General features: G+C 37.6%; 1 protein-coding gene across 1 annotated transcript; it reads right to left on the bottom strand.

Annotated features, from left to right (window-relative positions):
- Positions 1 to 163: 163 nt before the first annotated feature.
- LOC110609405 (telomere repeat-binding protein 5) lies at positions 164 to 5,825 on the bottom strand. The gene is made up of 10 exons (XM_021748959.2): positions 5,537 to 5,825; positions 3,869 to 4,066; positions 2,923 to 3,772; positions 2,591 to 2,803; positions 2,445 to 2,507; positions 2,261 to 2,340; positions 1,794 to 2,029; positions 1,146 to 1,457; positions 856 to 919; positions 164 to 537 (listed from the first exon to the last, which is right to left on the bottom strand). Exons 2-10 carry the CDS (start codon positions 3,947 to 3,949, stop codon positions 379 to 381), a joined length of 2,058 nt encoding a protein of 685 aa, XP_021604651.1. The 5' UTR covers positions 3,950 to 4,066; positions 5,537 to 5,825; the 3' UTR covers positions 164 to 378.
- Between the last annotated feature and the right edge of the window lie 11,312 nt (positions 5,826 to 17,137).

A 17,137-nucleotide genomic window follows, 5' to 3' on the forward strand; every position in this document is an offset into this window, starting at 1 on the left:
AAGAGATTTGAGGGTGATTTTGACGTCAATTCAATTCTATATTCACGCTTTGAAAACTCTCCGCTTGAATTCTTTTTCAGATAATGTTCCATCACCCCACCTCCAACTACTCTTCGCTGATGTTCAAATCATTTAGGCGAATAAAAAAAGTTAAAATCAAAGATTTAATTGAGAAAAGAATCCCTTTAGCAAAGCTCTTATTTCATCACCATTTACAAGTGCTGTACCTCTCCCTCAAGGAAAAGAATCACAGCGAGAGCCATAAAATTCAATTCTAATTCTTCAAGGCTTTTGTTTTTCTCCCCTAGTCATCAACTTTTTTATACAATAATAACAAGATTACACAGAAATCCTTCTCTATGTGTTGCTTTAGAGATCTCAGAGGAGAAGGCAAGTCTCTGGCTGTTGCTTGGCTTGTTGCTGGGACCAGTAAGCATGTGCAGCAAGTACCCTGTCCAAGAGCTCCTGGGGTACAGGCTCTCCCCTCCTTTGTTGAGGGGATATTCTTGCCGTGTGCACAAGTGTTTTCCATTTATCCTGCATAACCCATAAATACCTGTCAAACTAGGAACCGTGTCCATGTGATTGTTAACCTTTCAAGGAAGATTCAATTAGTTGAGAAGATTCCTTGTGACAGTTGTTGAGTCTTATCTAATCATTTTACCCGTTATACAAGCAACTATTTTTTAAACTAAAAGCAAGTCCTCGAGAATTGCGGACCCAGAAGGACTAGATTATGAGTATGATAGTCTGGAAACTATCAAACCACCCTCAAAAGTAACAGCAATATAGAGGAAACGAAAGGGATATACATAAACATTTAAAGCAACAGAAGATGTATGAAATGAAACTCACCTTCAGATCCACATAAGTTCGATGCTTTGCATTATCAAAAGCTCGCAGTTTTACATCACGCCATCTGTGAGGATTAAAAAACCCATTAAATTTTTCATTTTGTTCAACAGAATTGTTGGCAAAGAAAAATTTGCAATGAAATAGCCACCACCAGGCAGGCCAAGGGCTGGGCTAAATATATCTTTACCGAACAATCCAAATTTAACCAATCTCAGATTCAGATATAAAATGTCTCCAGCAGCTTTTCTTAGTTCCTTAGCTGTGTACCATGAAGACAATAATCAATATACCTTCCAGTTCCAAGTTTCTCAACTGCTTGCACCAAAGCTTCAACTTCAGCAACTGAGAAAGGTCGACGAATTCGGCGCTGCACAATCTCAGATTGCTTGGATTTCCGGTGTACCGGAACCATCGCTAGTGCCTCTATATTCATTTCTGGCAAAGGAATCACAGCTTTTGCATCATTTCTGGTTTTGTCAACATCTGTAGAAGAGGGGGCTGAATCATGATCACTTTCAATTAAATTCTCTAAATCAGTCCCATGAGGCTCTGCAGATGCAGCACAAGTGGTCTTCTGTGCCAAACTCGGAACAGGTGGATACCTGGTAAAAGAATTTGGACATCAGCACCCAACTTTATTATTTATTTAGATCCAATTCACGATACTTGTCCCATCATTCACAACTCTCAGAATTTATGACACGTTCAAATAACTATTCAACTTCCATGATCTGATTCTTCCCACCACAGAATCATATTTCTAAGAATTCACCATATTCTATCATGTCATCCATTGCACAAAATCACAAGCTCAACAAAACAGGTTTTCAATGCCCAAGAAGGGGCAGAACCAGCTACAAAAATTCACTTTCTAGCTACAGATAAACATGACTGACAGCGATTTATTTTCCAGAAATTCATCAATGTTTTCCAATTACCTGCTTACAGGCTGTGGTGTGTCAATCAGAAAAGGCGAATCTCCAGGGCACAAAGAATGGGGACTTTGAGAACAATTTGGCTCTAGGCTAAAACCCAAAGCATTCAATCGATTATTGTGACAAATTCCAGTCTGCAGTAAAGTTTTATTGTCATCACAAACCCTCTTTCCCTGAAGAAGTACACCAACACGTAATCCACCCCCAAGTATAGCAGTCACAGCCTCCATAACAGTCCTCTGTGGAACAATTACTTGTTACCATAATCACACAAGAGACCAAGTGTCTAAATTCTAGTGAAAAAATGACCCCATCAGAGAGTTCGGTAGCGCAGAAGCCTTTATAGAGCATGTATACAAAACATAAACATAGAATAAACCAATATGTCTCTCTTCACATATATACATACAACACCAAAATAGTAAATAAATTCCATTTATCAAAATGACCAAAATAAAAAATCATTATACCTTCAATAAGCCAACAGTTGCGCTTTCTGGAATCTCAATAAATAGCTCCGGTACCTTGAAAGACTTTATCCTAAGCTTCACTGAGCAAAAGGAAATACACCTTGGTGTAAGAACCTCTTTGAATGTCAGACACCAGTCAAGTCAAAAGAGTACATATGAATCACTCCATCAAAGGTTCTCATACCGTGAGAATCCCTAGGTCGGAATGAACTGTGTTGACATGCAACGGAAGATGAGACCCCAATAGCTGTGCATATTAAATTAGGATTATCAGTCAAATATCATAAATAGCTAGAAACCCCAAAATCGGAGCAGTATGAAGAAAAAGACCTCCATGCTTCTTTGGAGTGGAGCCAGCAGCATCACCATCACTACCCTTCTGGAGTGAATTGGAAATGAACTCATTACAAATCCCCCCTTCAGAATTTGATTCTGAAGCACAGAAAACGTGTTTCCTTTTTTTGAAAGGATACAGCCTTTCAGATCTCTGATATTTGTAATAGTTCTTCCTCTTGTGGTAAAGAGGCATAGAATCAGCACCATCTGCATGCACCAAAAGAAATTTCATTTTTAAAAAATAGATCATTTGATTTAATGAGATGGCATATAAAGACAAGAAGAAACGTAGAAGCACCAATTTAAATCATAGATCATGCACTTACCAGCGTTAGAAATGGTCACATCCTTCAATCTTGGAGCTACTTTCCAGTACTTAGAAGCCAAAATTTTCCTTATTCTTCGACCTCCAATATGTGGTGCTGGCCTAAATAATTTTTTTTTTTTGCTAGGGTGAGTACACCCAGAAGAGTTTTCGTCATCATCTCTATTATCTACATTTATACTATCCCCATTTGTGGGATAAGAACTACGGGAAATGTTGTTCCCCCACAAAGGCACCTTGGCACTACTGTCTGAACTGGCAAGTGCATGAGGTTTTCCATCCCAGTCCACTGGATCCTCAAAGCAGCATATGTTAGCCATGGTGCCAATTTGCACCTTCCCAGACTTATTGGACTCATCTTTTATTAGGTCTTTAGTTGAACCCTCTAGTTTACAGTCGTTAAACTCCCTATACCCAGAGGAATCTACCTCTACCTTGCTAGCAAAAGTTCCTATTTCATTCTTGCTTTTGCTGTCCAACTTAGGATCAAACCTCTCTGCACACTCAGAAGCTGCCAGCGTAGAAGCTAACCCTAAATTGTGCTCATTCTGAGCAAACAATAATTCCTTGGAACTACAATTTTGGTCATTACCTTGTGAGACAAGCTCCGAAACAAAGAAGCTCCTAGCAGGGTTTCCTTGATCATGAGCTTCAACTTTCATATTTTTTTCTTCATCTTGCCATTCATTTTTTACAGTATTATTGACAACCAGACAGTGATCTTTGTCAGCAAACGCATCACTAGAACTGGGACTTCCTTTCTCAAGCAATAAGTTTCCAGCTACAACGGCCAATAAGTCAAATGCACACATTTGATTCTGTCCAATTTTCTTCTTGAGGGAGCCCCTCCTCTATAAGAAACAATAGGGTGCAAGTATAGATCAGAGTTTTTGTTATGAAGATAAAAATGAACAGCAAAGAAACAGCAGAATAGAGGAATACATTACCCTAGCTGATCTGGTAGCTCGGGGTGTGGGAGGAACCTGATAGCCATTGAATCCATAGTCTAACCTTTTCTGCAACACCATAACTCAGAGATCATACCAACAAGGACAACATCGCATGCTTAAATCAGCCTTCAGGTCCTAATTTTCAAACGCAAATCTTCCTAACCACTTGAGCTTGCAGAACCCAGTAAGAAGAACCTGAAAGTGGCATCAAACTAACGACTTATTTAATGATTATAGACCTGATAATAAGACCATTGATAAAAATTTCACAAATAGAAAGTTTCAACAACAAAATATGGAACATCTGAAGTTCAGAAATATAGCCTTAGAAAATAAAGGTCAAAAATGAAAAACAGAACAGAACAGAACAAAACAAAAACAAAAGATCAATACTTTAAACTCCTAGAGACGTGGTAACCCAAAAAAGCATATAGAGAAAGAGAACTAAGAAAAAATCAAAAACACCATTATCTCAGAGACCACTGCTTATTTCTCTTTCTCCAATCAGTTGGCTGCAACAACCAAAGCTTTTTGGCAATGAAATGACGTGGAATTGGGATTTGCAAAACTTCCAATCAGAATTGAGATCACTGATCATCAGTCTGAGACCACTATTCCTTGCAGTCCAATTCAACCCATATATAAGTGCAGAGGTACAGAAAGGGAAACTTTGAGCAAAGGGTAGAATTCATAATCAGATCCTCGTGATCTGAACAAACCAAATGCACAACAGAAAATACCAGATATACCAGAAAAAACATGAAATCAAATAAGAGAGAAGAATGATAAATCCTGGAGATTCTATGTAAAGGACCAAAACAAAAAATTAAAAGAAAAGAAAAACAGCTTAAAAAAACGAGACTTGATGTCATATTGCCAATTGAGGCATAAAATAAATTTAAAAAAAATTACGCCCAAAAAATCCTTACCCTATGATTTTTGTTAACTTCGATCACAAAGGTAATAGATTCAATCTTGGCATGAAAATATATAGAAATCTAACAAATCCGTTTTTTTTTTTTGAGGAAAAACTAAAACCATTACAAAACCCTGATATCAGGGATCCAAGTCAGAGAATTTAAAAGAAAATAAACACAAGTTCAGACAGTTGCGGAGGAAATTTCTGTTCATTTCAGACCAAAACAAATTCAAAAGATCTAAAACCCTCAACAAGGATCCACCTTGAAGAAATCAAATACTCGGTTCAAAATTATGGTTTAAAAAAAATTGAAACTTTATCAAATCAAAAGTTTAAAGGGCATAAATTTATAATTTTGAAAGCAAGATTTATTTTTTGAAGGATAATATCACTCTGGAAATCAGATCAAGTCCGTTGAAAACATAATTGCAGATGAAGACGAAAATCCATGAAAAAGAAAGATTAAAAAAAGCAGAAAACAGAAGAAGAAGAAACTATTAAAGCTAACAAACCATGCCCACATACCCACTTAACGTGTTAGAAAAAATTAGTGAAAATAAAGTTCCAAAACTCTTGAGTCATATAAATTCCTGGGGTGAATGTTCTTTCGGAATTCCCATTTTCCTCCCTATTTCACATCGTTTCCCGGAAACCAAACGAACTTTTATATTATATAAAAGCACAACCCGTCCAGAAAACCCATAACAAAGAAGAAAACTAGTCACATGTCCAAATCCACAACCCACCTCTTAGCGACGGTTCGATTCAAAGTGCAAAACTTTTACCATACAAAACGAACAGCGAAATTCTCAGAATTTGGAAGGAAATGCAAATATCAAAGAAGAAAAAACAATTCTCCTTGCCCTCACACCATAGTTTCCCCGGATTCTGTCATTTTCTATCCCATATTTTATCGAGAAAACGTAATTTCAAGTGCTACCCATTTTCAATTCTCTCTCAAAAAACAAAGGGAAAAAACCCGCTCTATTTCTGATCTCTCTGATTGCAAAACCCTCCAAAACCACCCAGCCATTGCTTAAACCCCAGACCTTATACCATTGACCCTCGCTTACCGGACCTATAGGTAAGTGCTTCAAAGTGTACCGGCTATAGCCAGTCAGGAAAAACACCCAAAGACCGGTTCACTTGTTTTTTCAGTGACTTCAAGATTTTGACACGTGTGTGCAAATGGTATCCTGTGGCTGCCTGTGATCCATATGATCGATAAAAACGTTGGATCACTAGAGAACTACGAGAAGGGCCCTTCTCGTGTTTTTTTTTATTTTATTTTTTTTATTTTAATAAAATTACTGTGTATCTTCCATAATTTAATAAACTAATTATTTAGTGTTTTTATTTTAAAAAAATCACTAAATAATTTTTCATCTCTCCCGTTAATTATAAAAATTACATAATTATTAATGTAAAATTATAAAAATTAAATATTAATATAATAAAATTACATAAACTAAGTAATTACTATAACTTAATAATTACTGAAACTAAATAATTATATTCTAAAATTATATATAGTAATTAAAAATAATATATTTTAATCATTTTATATCTTATTAACGAATTAAATATACGAATAAATTAAAATATTTAATAATGTGTAATAAAATAAATTAACGATTTAGCAATTATTAAAAATAAAAACTATTTAATATATTTTTAAATATAAAATTAAATTATTAATTTTCTATACTCATTTAACCATGAAATGAATCTCTTGTATGTATGATGGTGAATGAAAGCAAGTGTAATCAAACAGTAATAAACTTATTTTATGTTTATTAGGTAAAATATGATTTTCGATATAAATAAATATATATTATTAATGAATATAAACTTGAAATTATGTTATTGTTTTTGCCATGAAAAATATTTTAGTAACATTTTTTGTGTTAATTGGAAATCTCTATCATTATTGATGCTATAGCTTTTTGAAAACTCAGATCAATATGATATTGTATATTTATTTTTAAAAAATTATATCCAAAGAAAGTAGTTGGATGAAAACCACTATTCATCAATTTCTCAATTATCAAAGGTTTTATAATAAAAAATTATTTGAACACGGAAGAAGACTATCATTAAAGGGAATAAGGATATAATTATGTATGTATAAATAATAAAAAAACAATATATCTAACTATAGTTATTTATATGTGATTAAGTATTAATTATTGTGATTAGATTAAAAATAACAATTGTAGTTAAAAAAATAAAACTTAAAAAAATATCCTAATTCATCAAATCATTATAAAACACTTACCTGAGAAATTTTAATCTCAATTCAAATCTTAATAATCTCTCTCACTATTGGAGGCATATCGCTTCACTTTCTTAGTCTTTTCTAAACTGACAGAGTTGTTGCTGGAGACGAGACTTTCTGCTATCGAAACCATGTCTTTCAGGTTCTTGATGTGCTTATTGAGCTCCTATTGGAGGACAACAATGCGAGCTAAGGTTTCATTATGTTGACGATAGGACTCCTCTAAAGAGGATAGTTGTGCTCAGACCTTATCTCGCTGAGACTCAGCTAAAGAAACTCGTTGGGAGGCATGGGCAACCTCCTCCCTCATTCCCCTAATTGCTTGGTGAGTGTAATACCCGGCTAGACTCCGGTATCGGAATTCCTACCGTCCGGTGGAATCTCGGATGTCGGAGACCTCTAGAAGGGTAAAACCATGTTTTCATGAAATGTTTTAATGTTTTTCATGATTTTAAATGAAAAGGAAATGAGTTTTTCCATGAAAACAACCTTGGAGGAAAACTCAAAGTTCGGCCGCCGAACATGCATGCACTTCGTGTGAGCCTTAGGCCCCCGAAGGCATAAGTGAGGGAAGCTCAGGTTCGGCCGCCGAAGCTCAAGTTCGGCCGCCGAACCTCAAGTTCGGCCGCCGAACATGGCATGCATGCGGAGGCACATTCGGCCCCCGAACGTGGCCTGGCCAGCCACTATAAAAGGGTCCCTTAGCCGAAAACGGGCGAGTTTTTCTCCCCATTGTCGGCCAAGGTGAGTTCTCCGCCGTCCCTCACCGATCTTTGATGTTTTTCCTCTAGATCTTTCAAGATTTTCATTTGTTTTAACTTTGTTTTGAAGATTTAAGCTTTTGAGCAAAGTTTTAGAGCTTGGAGGTTCAAGAACCCAATCTCTCCCACCTTCGAGTTTTAGGTCGTCTCTCTCTCGATCTTCAAGAGGTAAGAGCCGATCTTAAGCTCATTGCATGTTTTAAGTAAGTTTTAAGTATATCTATGGGGGGTAGAATGCATGTTTAGGTTATGGCTATGTTTATGGGTTTTTGATGAGTTTTTGAGCAATGTGGCTTGTAATGTGTGTTTGATGTGTTGTAGTTGGGGTTTAAGGTAGTTTGAGACCCCTAGGAGCTTGTATGCATGTTTTGGTTGAGCTATATGCATGATGGTATGTGTTGGGAGGCAAATGTGCATAAAGGAGCCAAGTTTCTGCCTTTGGCAGAAACCAGGTTCGGCAGCCGAAGGAACTTTCGGCCGCCGAACATGGCTGGGGAGACAGGCCTTTCGGTTGCCGAAGTTGCCCCCGAAAAGAGACTTTCGTCTCTGTTTGGGACTTTCGGCCGCCGAAGGTACCGCCGAACCTGCCTGGGTTTCGACTCTGGAGGGACTTTCGGCCGCCGAAGGTGCCGCCGAACCTGCCCTGTTCTGCCTTCCTTTGCATGTTTTTGCATGATTGTTTTGAGGTGTTTTAGGGGGTTTTTGGGGGATGTTTTTAGAGTTATGTTCTAGTTGTTTGGTCCCTCATTTGAGTCCACCTGTGTAGGTTCGGACCCGAGGAACCGAGGACCCCAGCAGTGAGTTCAGCTGCTTCTGAGTCAGTAAAGCTTCAGCCAGAGGTGAGTAGAATAAACCTTTACGATTTAAAGCAAATAAATTATAAAATTTTTAAGCATGTTCATGCATCATGAATGCCATGTGATGAAATAGGTTGTTTGCATTAGAATCCACGAATATATTGCATTGCATTTATGATGTTGATGTGGATTGGTTATTGGATGACCCTTTAGTCCTCATATGATATGATGATGTTACGGCATGATATGGTATGGAAGTCCAGGTTGTACCCATTCTACGTCCCTGGCACATTGGTATGTTATGATATGTTATGTTAAGAGAAAGACCGGTTGTACCCATTCTACGTCCCGGCACTTTGGAATGTAGAGGACTATTGGTGACAATACCATCCGAGATGTGATTTGTTGTGATGTGTTGCATTACATGATGGCATGAGATTTTAAATGTTGTTTTCTATTATTCTGCTCACTGGGCTCTAGTAGCTCACCCCTTCTCCCTAATTCCCCAGGATTGCAGGTACGGGCTAGACAGAGAAGTCAAGAAGAGTAAAGTCTTATGCTTGTAATAGTTAGAAAGTGGACATGATAAATTGTAAGATAATGTAAAGTTGAATAGTCATGTTATGTATATTGATATTGAGGATTAGAGGTTGTGCTTGACCTTATGGATGTTGTTATCCCTTTTAAATACATGATCTTAGATGTTTTATGATATAGATGTAAACCAACTCAACATATGTTATGCCACCCATTGGGGGGCATTGATGAGATCCCACAGAGGGGTCAAGTTTATGATTATGATTATGTTTAGTGCTTGCACAGGTTGAGTTTGGTGTATGAGGAATGAATGAAAGAAAAGTTTTAATTTTTATGTATGATTGTGGATCATGTATGGGATTAAACAGGTTTACAGGTTGCATGTCAGGCTTGCTACGGGTCCCGGCGGCCTTAAGCCGATCTGGATCCTAGCGCCGGTAGCGGTCCGATTTTCGGGTCGTTACAGTGAGATCCTCAATAACCCCTTGAAACTCAATGGTTCGTTCGCAGGCCTCACCAGTGGCAATGATGTTTTCATCTCGGCGCTCCTCAGCAATGCGCTGCTCCACCGAGCTCTAAAAAGACCTATTCCAGGCATCAATCTCCAAGAATACTCCGAAGGCTTGTCACAGAAAAACAAAGTTAAAAAGCTAAAAAAGTTAGAAATACCTTTGAGAATGATAGATGGCTTACCATGAGGAACATCTCCCTGCAGCTGTCTCCGAGGTCATTCAAAGAGCGAGTGTTGAACGTCGCCCGTTGCTTAGTAAAGCGGGCAAGGTGGATGATGAGAACTAGAAAATAGGAATCCGAGGCATCCGGAATCCCCCCAAACATCTTATTGCAGAGCACCTTAGCTGCCGAAGCATGTGAAGACTCACGAGTCACCTCGGCAGCATTCAAGAACTGGTTGTCTAGAGTTGACAATAGCTGCTCCATGGCCTTCTTCCCCTTATCAGCGGAGGGGGGAGGGGTTGTCCTTGTAGGCTCTGTAGTACGAGCCCGTTTGGTAGCCTTGCCTTCAGTAGCAGGCTTTGAAGTCCAGGCCCACTTGCTAGCTACCCCTTCAATCACTATGGCCCCCACAGCCTGAAGAGGTAGGACATCCAAAGGGGCAAATCTAGTGCCCTCCTCCGAGCTGCTCTCGGCATACTTACTAAGTGCAATGGGCTCCTTGAAAGCCGGTTTAGGAGCAGCTGGAGTCTTAGTTGGAGCCGGCGCTTTGGTAGAAATGGACATCCTCGAGGCTGCAGACTGATAACCCCCTACTGCAGGCACCAACGCCAAAGTAGGGGCAGGGGAAGTAGAACGGTTTGCAACTGCTGGATCCATCGCTTGAAAGACTTTCCGGATTACATTGGCCACTGTCTTATTAGCCTTAAAGGCTGCCAATGTCGCTCTCATGCTTTCTCGAGATAATAAAAAGTTATTCGGGAGTTTGATGTTATCCATAGAAACAATAGAAGCTGAAAAAGAGATGTTAATCCAGTTAGAACTCAAAATAACAAAAAGAAAAAAAATAGAAAAATAATAATACCAGCTTCCTAGCAGTTCCAAAGGCTAGACATGAATATGTACTTCTCGACGTCATACGTCTTCCTTATAGATGTAACGACCCGAAAATCGGACCGCTACCGGCGCTAGGATCCAGATCGGCTTAAGGCCGCCGGGACCCGTAGCAAGCCTGACATCTAACCTGTAAACCTGTATAATCCCATACATGATCAACAACATACATAAAAATTAAAACTTTTCTTTCCATTCATACACCAAACTCAACATGTGCATGCACTATACATAACATTGATCCCTCTGTGGGATCTCATCAGTGCCCCCAATGGGTGACATAACATATGTTGAGTTGGTTTACATAAACATCATAAAAGTCTCTAAGATCATGTAATAAAAGGGATAGCAACCATCTATGGTCAAGCACACCTCTAACATCCATATACATCATTTCATTACATAACTATACTGATTAAGTCATTTCATTACAATTTGATCATGTCCATTGCTAACTATTACATAAACAAAACTTCATTACTCTATTCGGACTCCTGCTCTATCCTGTACCTGCAAGCCTGGGGGTAAAGGGAGAGGGGTGAGCTAAAAGCCCAGTGAGTAGAACCATAAAAACATATTAACACTATGCTCTATGAAATGCATCATAACACAGACAATTCACATAAGGGTTGGGTGAACTTGTCACCAATTAGTCCAAGCTAACTCTGTGCCAGGCCGTAGCATGGGGTCCTGGTCTTCCTGTCATAACATACATTACTTACCATTTCCCCAGGGCCTCCTCTGGGCTCCTGGTCTTCGAGTCCCATAACCGTGCCAGGCCGTAGAATGGGGTCCTGGTCTTTCTTTACTCTGTGCCAGGCCGTAGAATGGGATCCTGGTCTTCCTGTCATGGACTAATTGGGTCATCCAATATTCACCCACATCAACAACAATCGATGCAATGCGGCATATTCGTGAAAACTAATGCAATCATCCTATTGCATAATCATGATGCATGAAACATGATGAAACATTTAATTTCTCAATTTAAAAGATTAAGTTTAGTTCCACTCACCTCTGGCTGACTCTGACAACACCGAAGCAGCTGAACTCACTGCTGGGGTCCTCGGTTCCTCGGGTCCGAACCTACACAGGTGGACTCAAATGAGGGACCAACCACACCTGAACATAACTATAAACTACTCCCCAAGAACCCCCTAAAACATCATGAAACAACCATAGAAAAACATGCAAAGGAGGCCTGGACAGGGCACTTTCGGCGGCAGGTTCGGCGGCCGAAAGTCCCTCCAGAGCCGAAAGTCAGGCAGGTTCGGCGGCACCTTCGGCGGCCGAAACTCCCAGACAGAGACGAAACTCATGCATGTTCAGCGGTACTTTCGGCGGCCGAAACTGCCAGACAGAGACGAAAGTCTCCTTTCGGGGGCAAGCTTCGGCAGCCGAAAGGCTGCCTCCCCAGCCATGCTCGGCGGCCGAAAGTCCTTCGGCTGCCGAACCTGGTTTCTGCCAAAGGGCAGAAACTTGGCTCCTTTTGCACATTTCGCCTCCAAACCTTCCAAACATGCATCAAACCTATTCTACAACACACAAACACAAGCATACATATTCCTAGGGGCCTCAAAACAACATAAACCCCATCTACAACACATCAAGCATCCACATTGTTCAAGAACACACATTAAACCCACAAACATAACCATAACCTAAACATACATTCTACCCCCATAGATCTACTTAAAACTTACTTAAAACATGCAATGAGCTTAAGATCGGCTCTTACCTCTTGAAGATCGAGAGAGAGACGACCTAAAACTCGGAGGTGGGAGAGATTGGGTTCTTGAACCTCCAAGCTCCAAAACTTTTCTCAAAAGCTCAAATCTTCAAAACAAAGTTAAAACAAATGAAAATCTTGAAAGATCTAGAGGAAAAACATCAAAGATTGGTGAGGGACGGCGGAGAACTCACCTTGGCCGACAACGGGGAGAAAAGCTCGCCCGTTTTCGGCTAAGGGACCCTTTTATAGTGGCTGGCCAGGCCACGTTCGGGGGCCGAATGTGCCTCCGCATGCATGCCATGTTCGGCAGCCGAACCTAGACTTCCCTCACTTATGCTTTCGGGGGCCTAAAGCACACCCGCAACGCATGCATGTTCGGCAGCCGAACCTGAGGTTCGGTGGCCGAACCTGGATTTTCCTCCTTGGTTGTTTTCATGCAAAAACTCATTTTCTTTCATGCTTAAAACATAAAACACATTAAAACATTTTATGAAAACATGGTTTTACCCTTCTAGAGGCTTCCGACATCCGAGATTCCACCGGACGGTAGGAATTTCGATACCGGAGTCTAGCCGGGTATTATAATAGAGATCAGTCGAAAAAAGCAGACTTGGTCTAACAGGGTCAACCTAGGGCAGTCGTTGCAGTCTTGAGGGATTTCCTCCTAAGGGAGATCAATATTCCAATTGATCCCGAAGCTCTTTTTCAGCTTGACTACCATAAAGGTCTCAGCCTAGCCTTTTATCGAGTCCTTATACTCGGTGAAGATGGATAATCTTGCCCAGGGACTAAAGTAGTAGAACCTGTAGTTAGACTTGACGAGGCAGAAGAAGGTGGAGAACAAAGCGACAGAGGATGCAAAACCCTAACACAGATAAACGGACTCAAAGCAGTACATAAATAGAATAGAATTGGGAGACAACATACAGGGAGTCACTCCAAAGTGACGGAAGACTTTAATAAATAAAGGAGTAAAAGGAAAGGTCAGCCCAAAATTGCGCTGTTTGACAAAGAAGACCAAACTGTGCCCTTGCTGGGCGTCTATTAAGTCCGTAGGAGGTGGATTGGGAAGAACAATCCTTTCATTAGGAAGGGGAGTCTTAATGCTATAAATCGTGGTATCAACATAGTCGTTAGAGAAGAAATTAGAAAGGGAAGAAGAGGTAATGGAGGACACCAGACCCACGACATCGGGGATTCTAAATGAAGTCATGAAGATAATAAGATGTACCTCAAACTGAGAAAGCAGGGATTACAAAGAAGGAGAGTAAGATAGTAGAGGCAGTGCAAGAGGAAGAACTGTGAGTGAAATCAAAAGTGCGAATTTGAAATGGATACAGGCGGAGAGAAGACATTTTGACAAAAGCACTCTTAGAGCCGCGTAGTAATTGGAGTTTTGGGATTTATCCCTTCATTAATTATGAAATAATTAATGAGTGAGTAAAAGGGCACTTAATAACTATTGGGTGTCGAATATCCTGACCATAGCTAAGCCCATGTAGGAAGGTCGGACCGTACCCTCATCAAAACCTGCTATGCAGATCCATCCACAAGCGTGCGACTCTGACTTTGAGCAAATAGGTCGGACATAGTAGGACTCGGGTCAATTGGAGGGAGATCTAGCTCTAACTGACTTGATGAGTATAAGGAATAGTGTCCACATGACGCCAGAGGGAGTTAAATGGTATTCTGACGATAGAAAAGACACAGTACATCTGTACATAGAGCCAGTGTGACTTTAGCAGAAATATACGAACGCAGAATGACAGTTATGCGTCACTAGAATAACAATTATGCGTCACTAGATAATAAAAGAGAAAAGAAATAAAAAAAATAAAAAAGAGACAAATCAAACTAAACTTAATAAAATATACTTTAAATCTTAAATTTGAGTAAAGTTAAGTTTGATTATTTATACAGGATGAAAATTTTGGTTGTTAACTTATTAAATAATTTTTTATTAAAATCCATAAAAGCAATTCTCAGTACACTAATAGCCAGGAAAAAACACAATGAGTTAAGGGAAAAAAATTAATAAATAGAATAATCATATTTAATATTTAGTTAACTTATGGAGATAATATAGTATATTACATCACATGGATCTCAACCGTCCATTTTACCATCACAATTCATGATTATTTAAATTTTATTAAAAAACGTGTTTTTTATTAAATAGAGAGAAATTATAAATGATTGAATTTTAATTTTAATTTTTTTAAAAAATAAGAATAGTAATTAAGACTCTCATATTTACTCGGATGCGAGAATGATGATAAATATGGTGGTGAATGCGAATTTTGATTTTAATTTTTAATATGAGCTAAACAAGAGGATGATGATAAATATGGTTAAATAAGAAGATAAGATTTGATACCGCTAAATCTTGGGTGTTGGTGTAGCAGACATCCAACATGGTATGAGTGTGAGGTATGATCTGTTAAATCTGATCTGAGCCTGAGCTCATGTGCTGCATCTTTCTCTTCTTTGCTTCGGATTTTTTGCACATTATTTTATTTGTTTCCTCATCCACACTTTGTATCTGCCTCTGCCACTCATATCTCTTCCTAATAAAATAAATAAATAAAATAAATCAACATTTACATTGCAATTAAATAATAAAAAATAAAATAATTTTTGTAAAATCAGTAAGTAGAAAAGTTAATATTTCTTAATAATTAGGAATTGATTCGGCTTTTTAAATATATAAAATTGTTGATTCTAATTTACATTGTATTGATATCAAAAAGTGAATTAAATTTAAATAATTTTTTCTATAAATCAAATCAAATCAAATAGTTGTAATTAAATCCATATTTTTTACGTTTATTATTTGCATTAATTTGTAGATTTCATTCCTTTATACTGACCTGACATGTTTATAAAAAAATAATTTATATATTACTTTATCTAATCAAATCATAATTAATGAAAAAAAATAATTATTTTTAATTGGACCAATCCTATTCGTTTTGTCACTACAAAAACATTCCACTACCACTAGTAATTAAATTGTTAATAAATTCGTACATTTATATATGTACAAGCCAAAGAATGATGAAATAAAAAAAAATAATTACATGAGAAATAAAAAAAAAAAAATAGAAGAGTGAGGATTTTCAGCCCAAAACATAAGATAAGAGGTATCATAAAGCTGGGTTGGCAAGCAATTAGCTTATCCTCCACCGAATTAGCATCTAATTAGGGGACAAACTAAATTAACAAAAAAAAAAAGTCATAGAGTGGGAGAGATTTTTAATTGAATTTTCCAATAATCACATTATTATTATTTTTGGGAATTTTCATCATTAAAATATTTTATGTTCTGGACATTTATTTTGTTATTTTTATAATTAAAAGAATTTTTTACATATACAATCCAACATTCAACAAACCCTTTTCATTAGAAACTGTGTTATATATTTTTTTAGTAATAGTAATAATAACAACTTAGCTAAATGTGAATAGTGATTTTATTGGAAAGTTTTTTGGGAAAACGGAACTATTAATTGTTTTGCAGAAGAAATTAATTTGCATGCTCCATGAAAATGGGAAACCTCACATACGACAAATGAAAGTGTTTATTTCTTTCTTGTCATGCTTTTGACTCTTTCATGCGTGGAGGAAGAGGAAGAGGAAGTGCCCAACAAGAAAGCCAATTATGTAAAATTAAAAAAGAAATTTGTTGAATTTTGTTTATTGTCCCTTAATTGTTTTATTAGAATGTCTACAATTTCCCCATCTTATTCATTAAATGCAATTTTCCCTTGTAATAATCTCAATTTTGCTAGTAACTTAGTTCTCGTTTTATTATTTTTTTAAAATTAGTATTATTTATAGTTTTTGTAATTAAAAGAAATCATTTTAATTTTAAATTAATAATTATTTTTATATGATGTAAAGTTATCTTAGCATCAATAAGTTTTTTCTTTTTCCTCACTCTCTAAATGACAAGTTGTGATAGTTACTTAACAAGGTCTGATTAGAAATAATGCATAGATTCTCCTAAAAAGAATCTCACATTCACAAGGCGATGTACGGTAACCAATTTCAAAAATCAAAAATTTGAAACTGAGCCGCCTAAAAATCTCAAAATTTGAACCTCTTTATAATGAATAAAAACACAGTGGGGAGACAATAATTTCTCACCACCTATTTGCATCAACATCCTCTCCCAATTTCTAACTTACTCAAATATTCTTAAAGATGATACCTTTCGTAACTGTGTCTTTGATTAGTCCAAAAATGCGACAGCTTTTTCCCACCCAGACATTTGATAAGTGAAACTCCAAACCAAATGTACCCAGTTAAAATCAACCAATTTGATACCGGGGGTTCATCATATCAAGCTCATTCTAGCTGTGCATTAACAGCTTTATGAATATCTGTGACCTCTCATCTGATCTGTGTTCAAGATTCGAGGAAGAATTTTGATGGCTGGAGTGCATCAAATTTCAAGATGGAAGTTGAAAAACTAATCCATTTTCCATGCCATCTCAACATGACAGAATAAAGCTACTCAAAGTAGCTGGTGAATGGAATAATAGTAATTACCTGTACAATATTTTGATGATAACCTGACAAAATATGGTACATCTCTGACTAGAAAATAGTGATAATGATTCATCACTGTTTATTCCATCACTTCCCTATTCTTCTGTACTCTAAGGAAATGA

This window comes from Manihot esculenta, chromosome 2 (genome assembly GCF_001659605.2).
Source record: "Manihot esculenta cultivar AM560-2 chromosome 2, M.esculenta_v8, whole genome shotgun sequence".
In the NCBI taxonomy this organism is placed as follows: domain Eukaryota; kingdom Viridiplantae; phylum Streptophyta; class Magnoliopsida; order Malpighiales; family Euphorbiaceae; genus Manihot; species Manihot esculenta.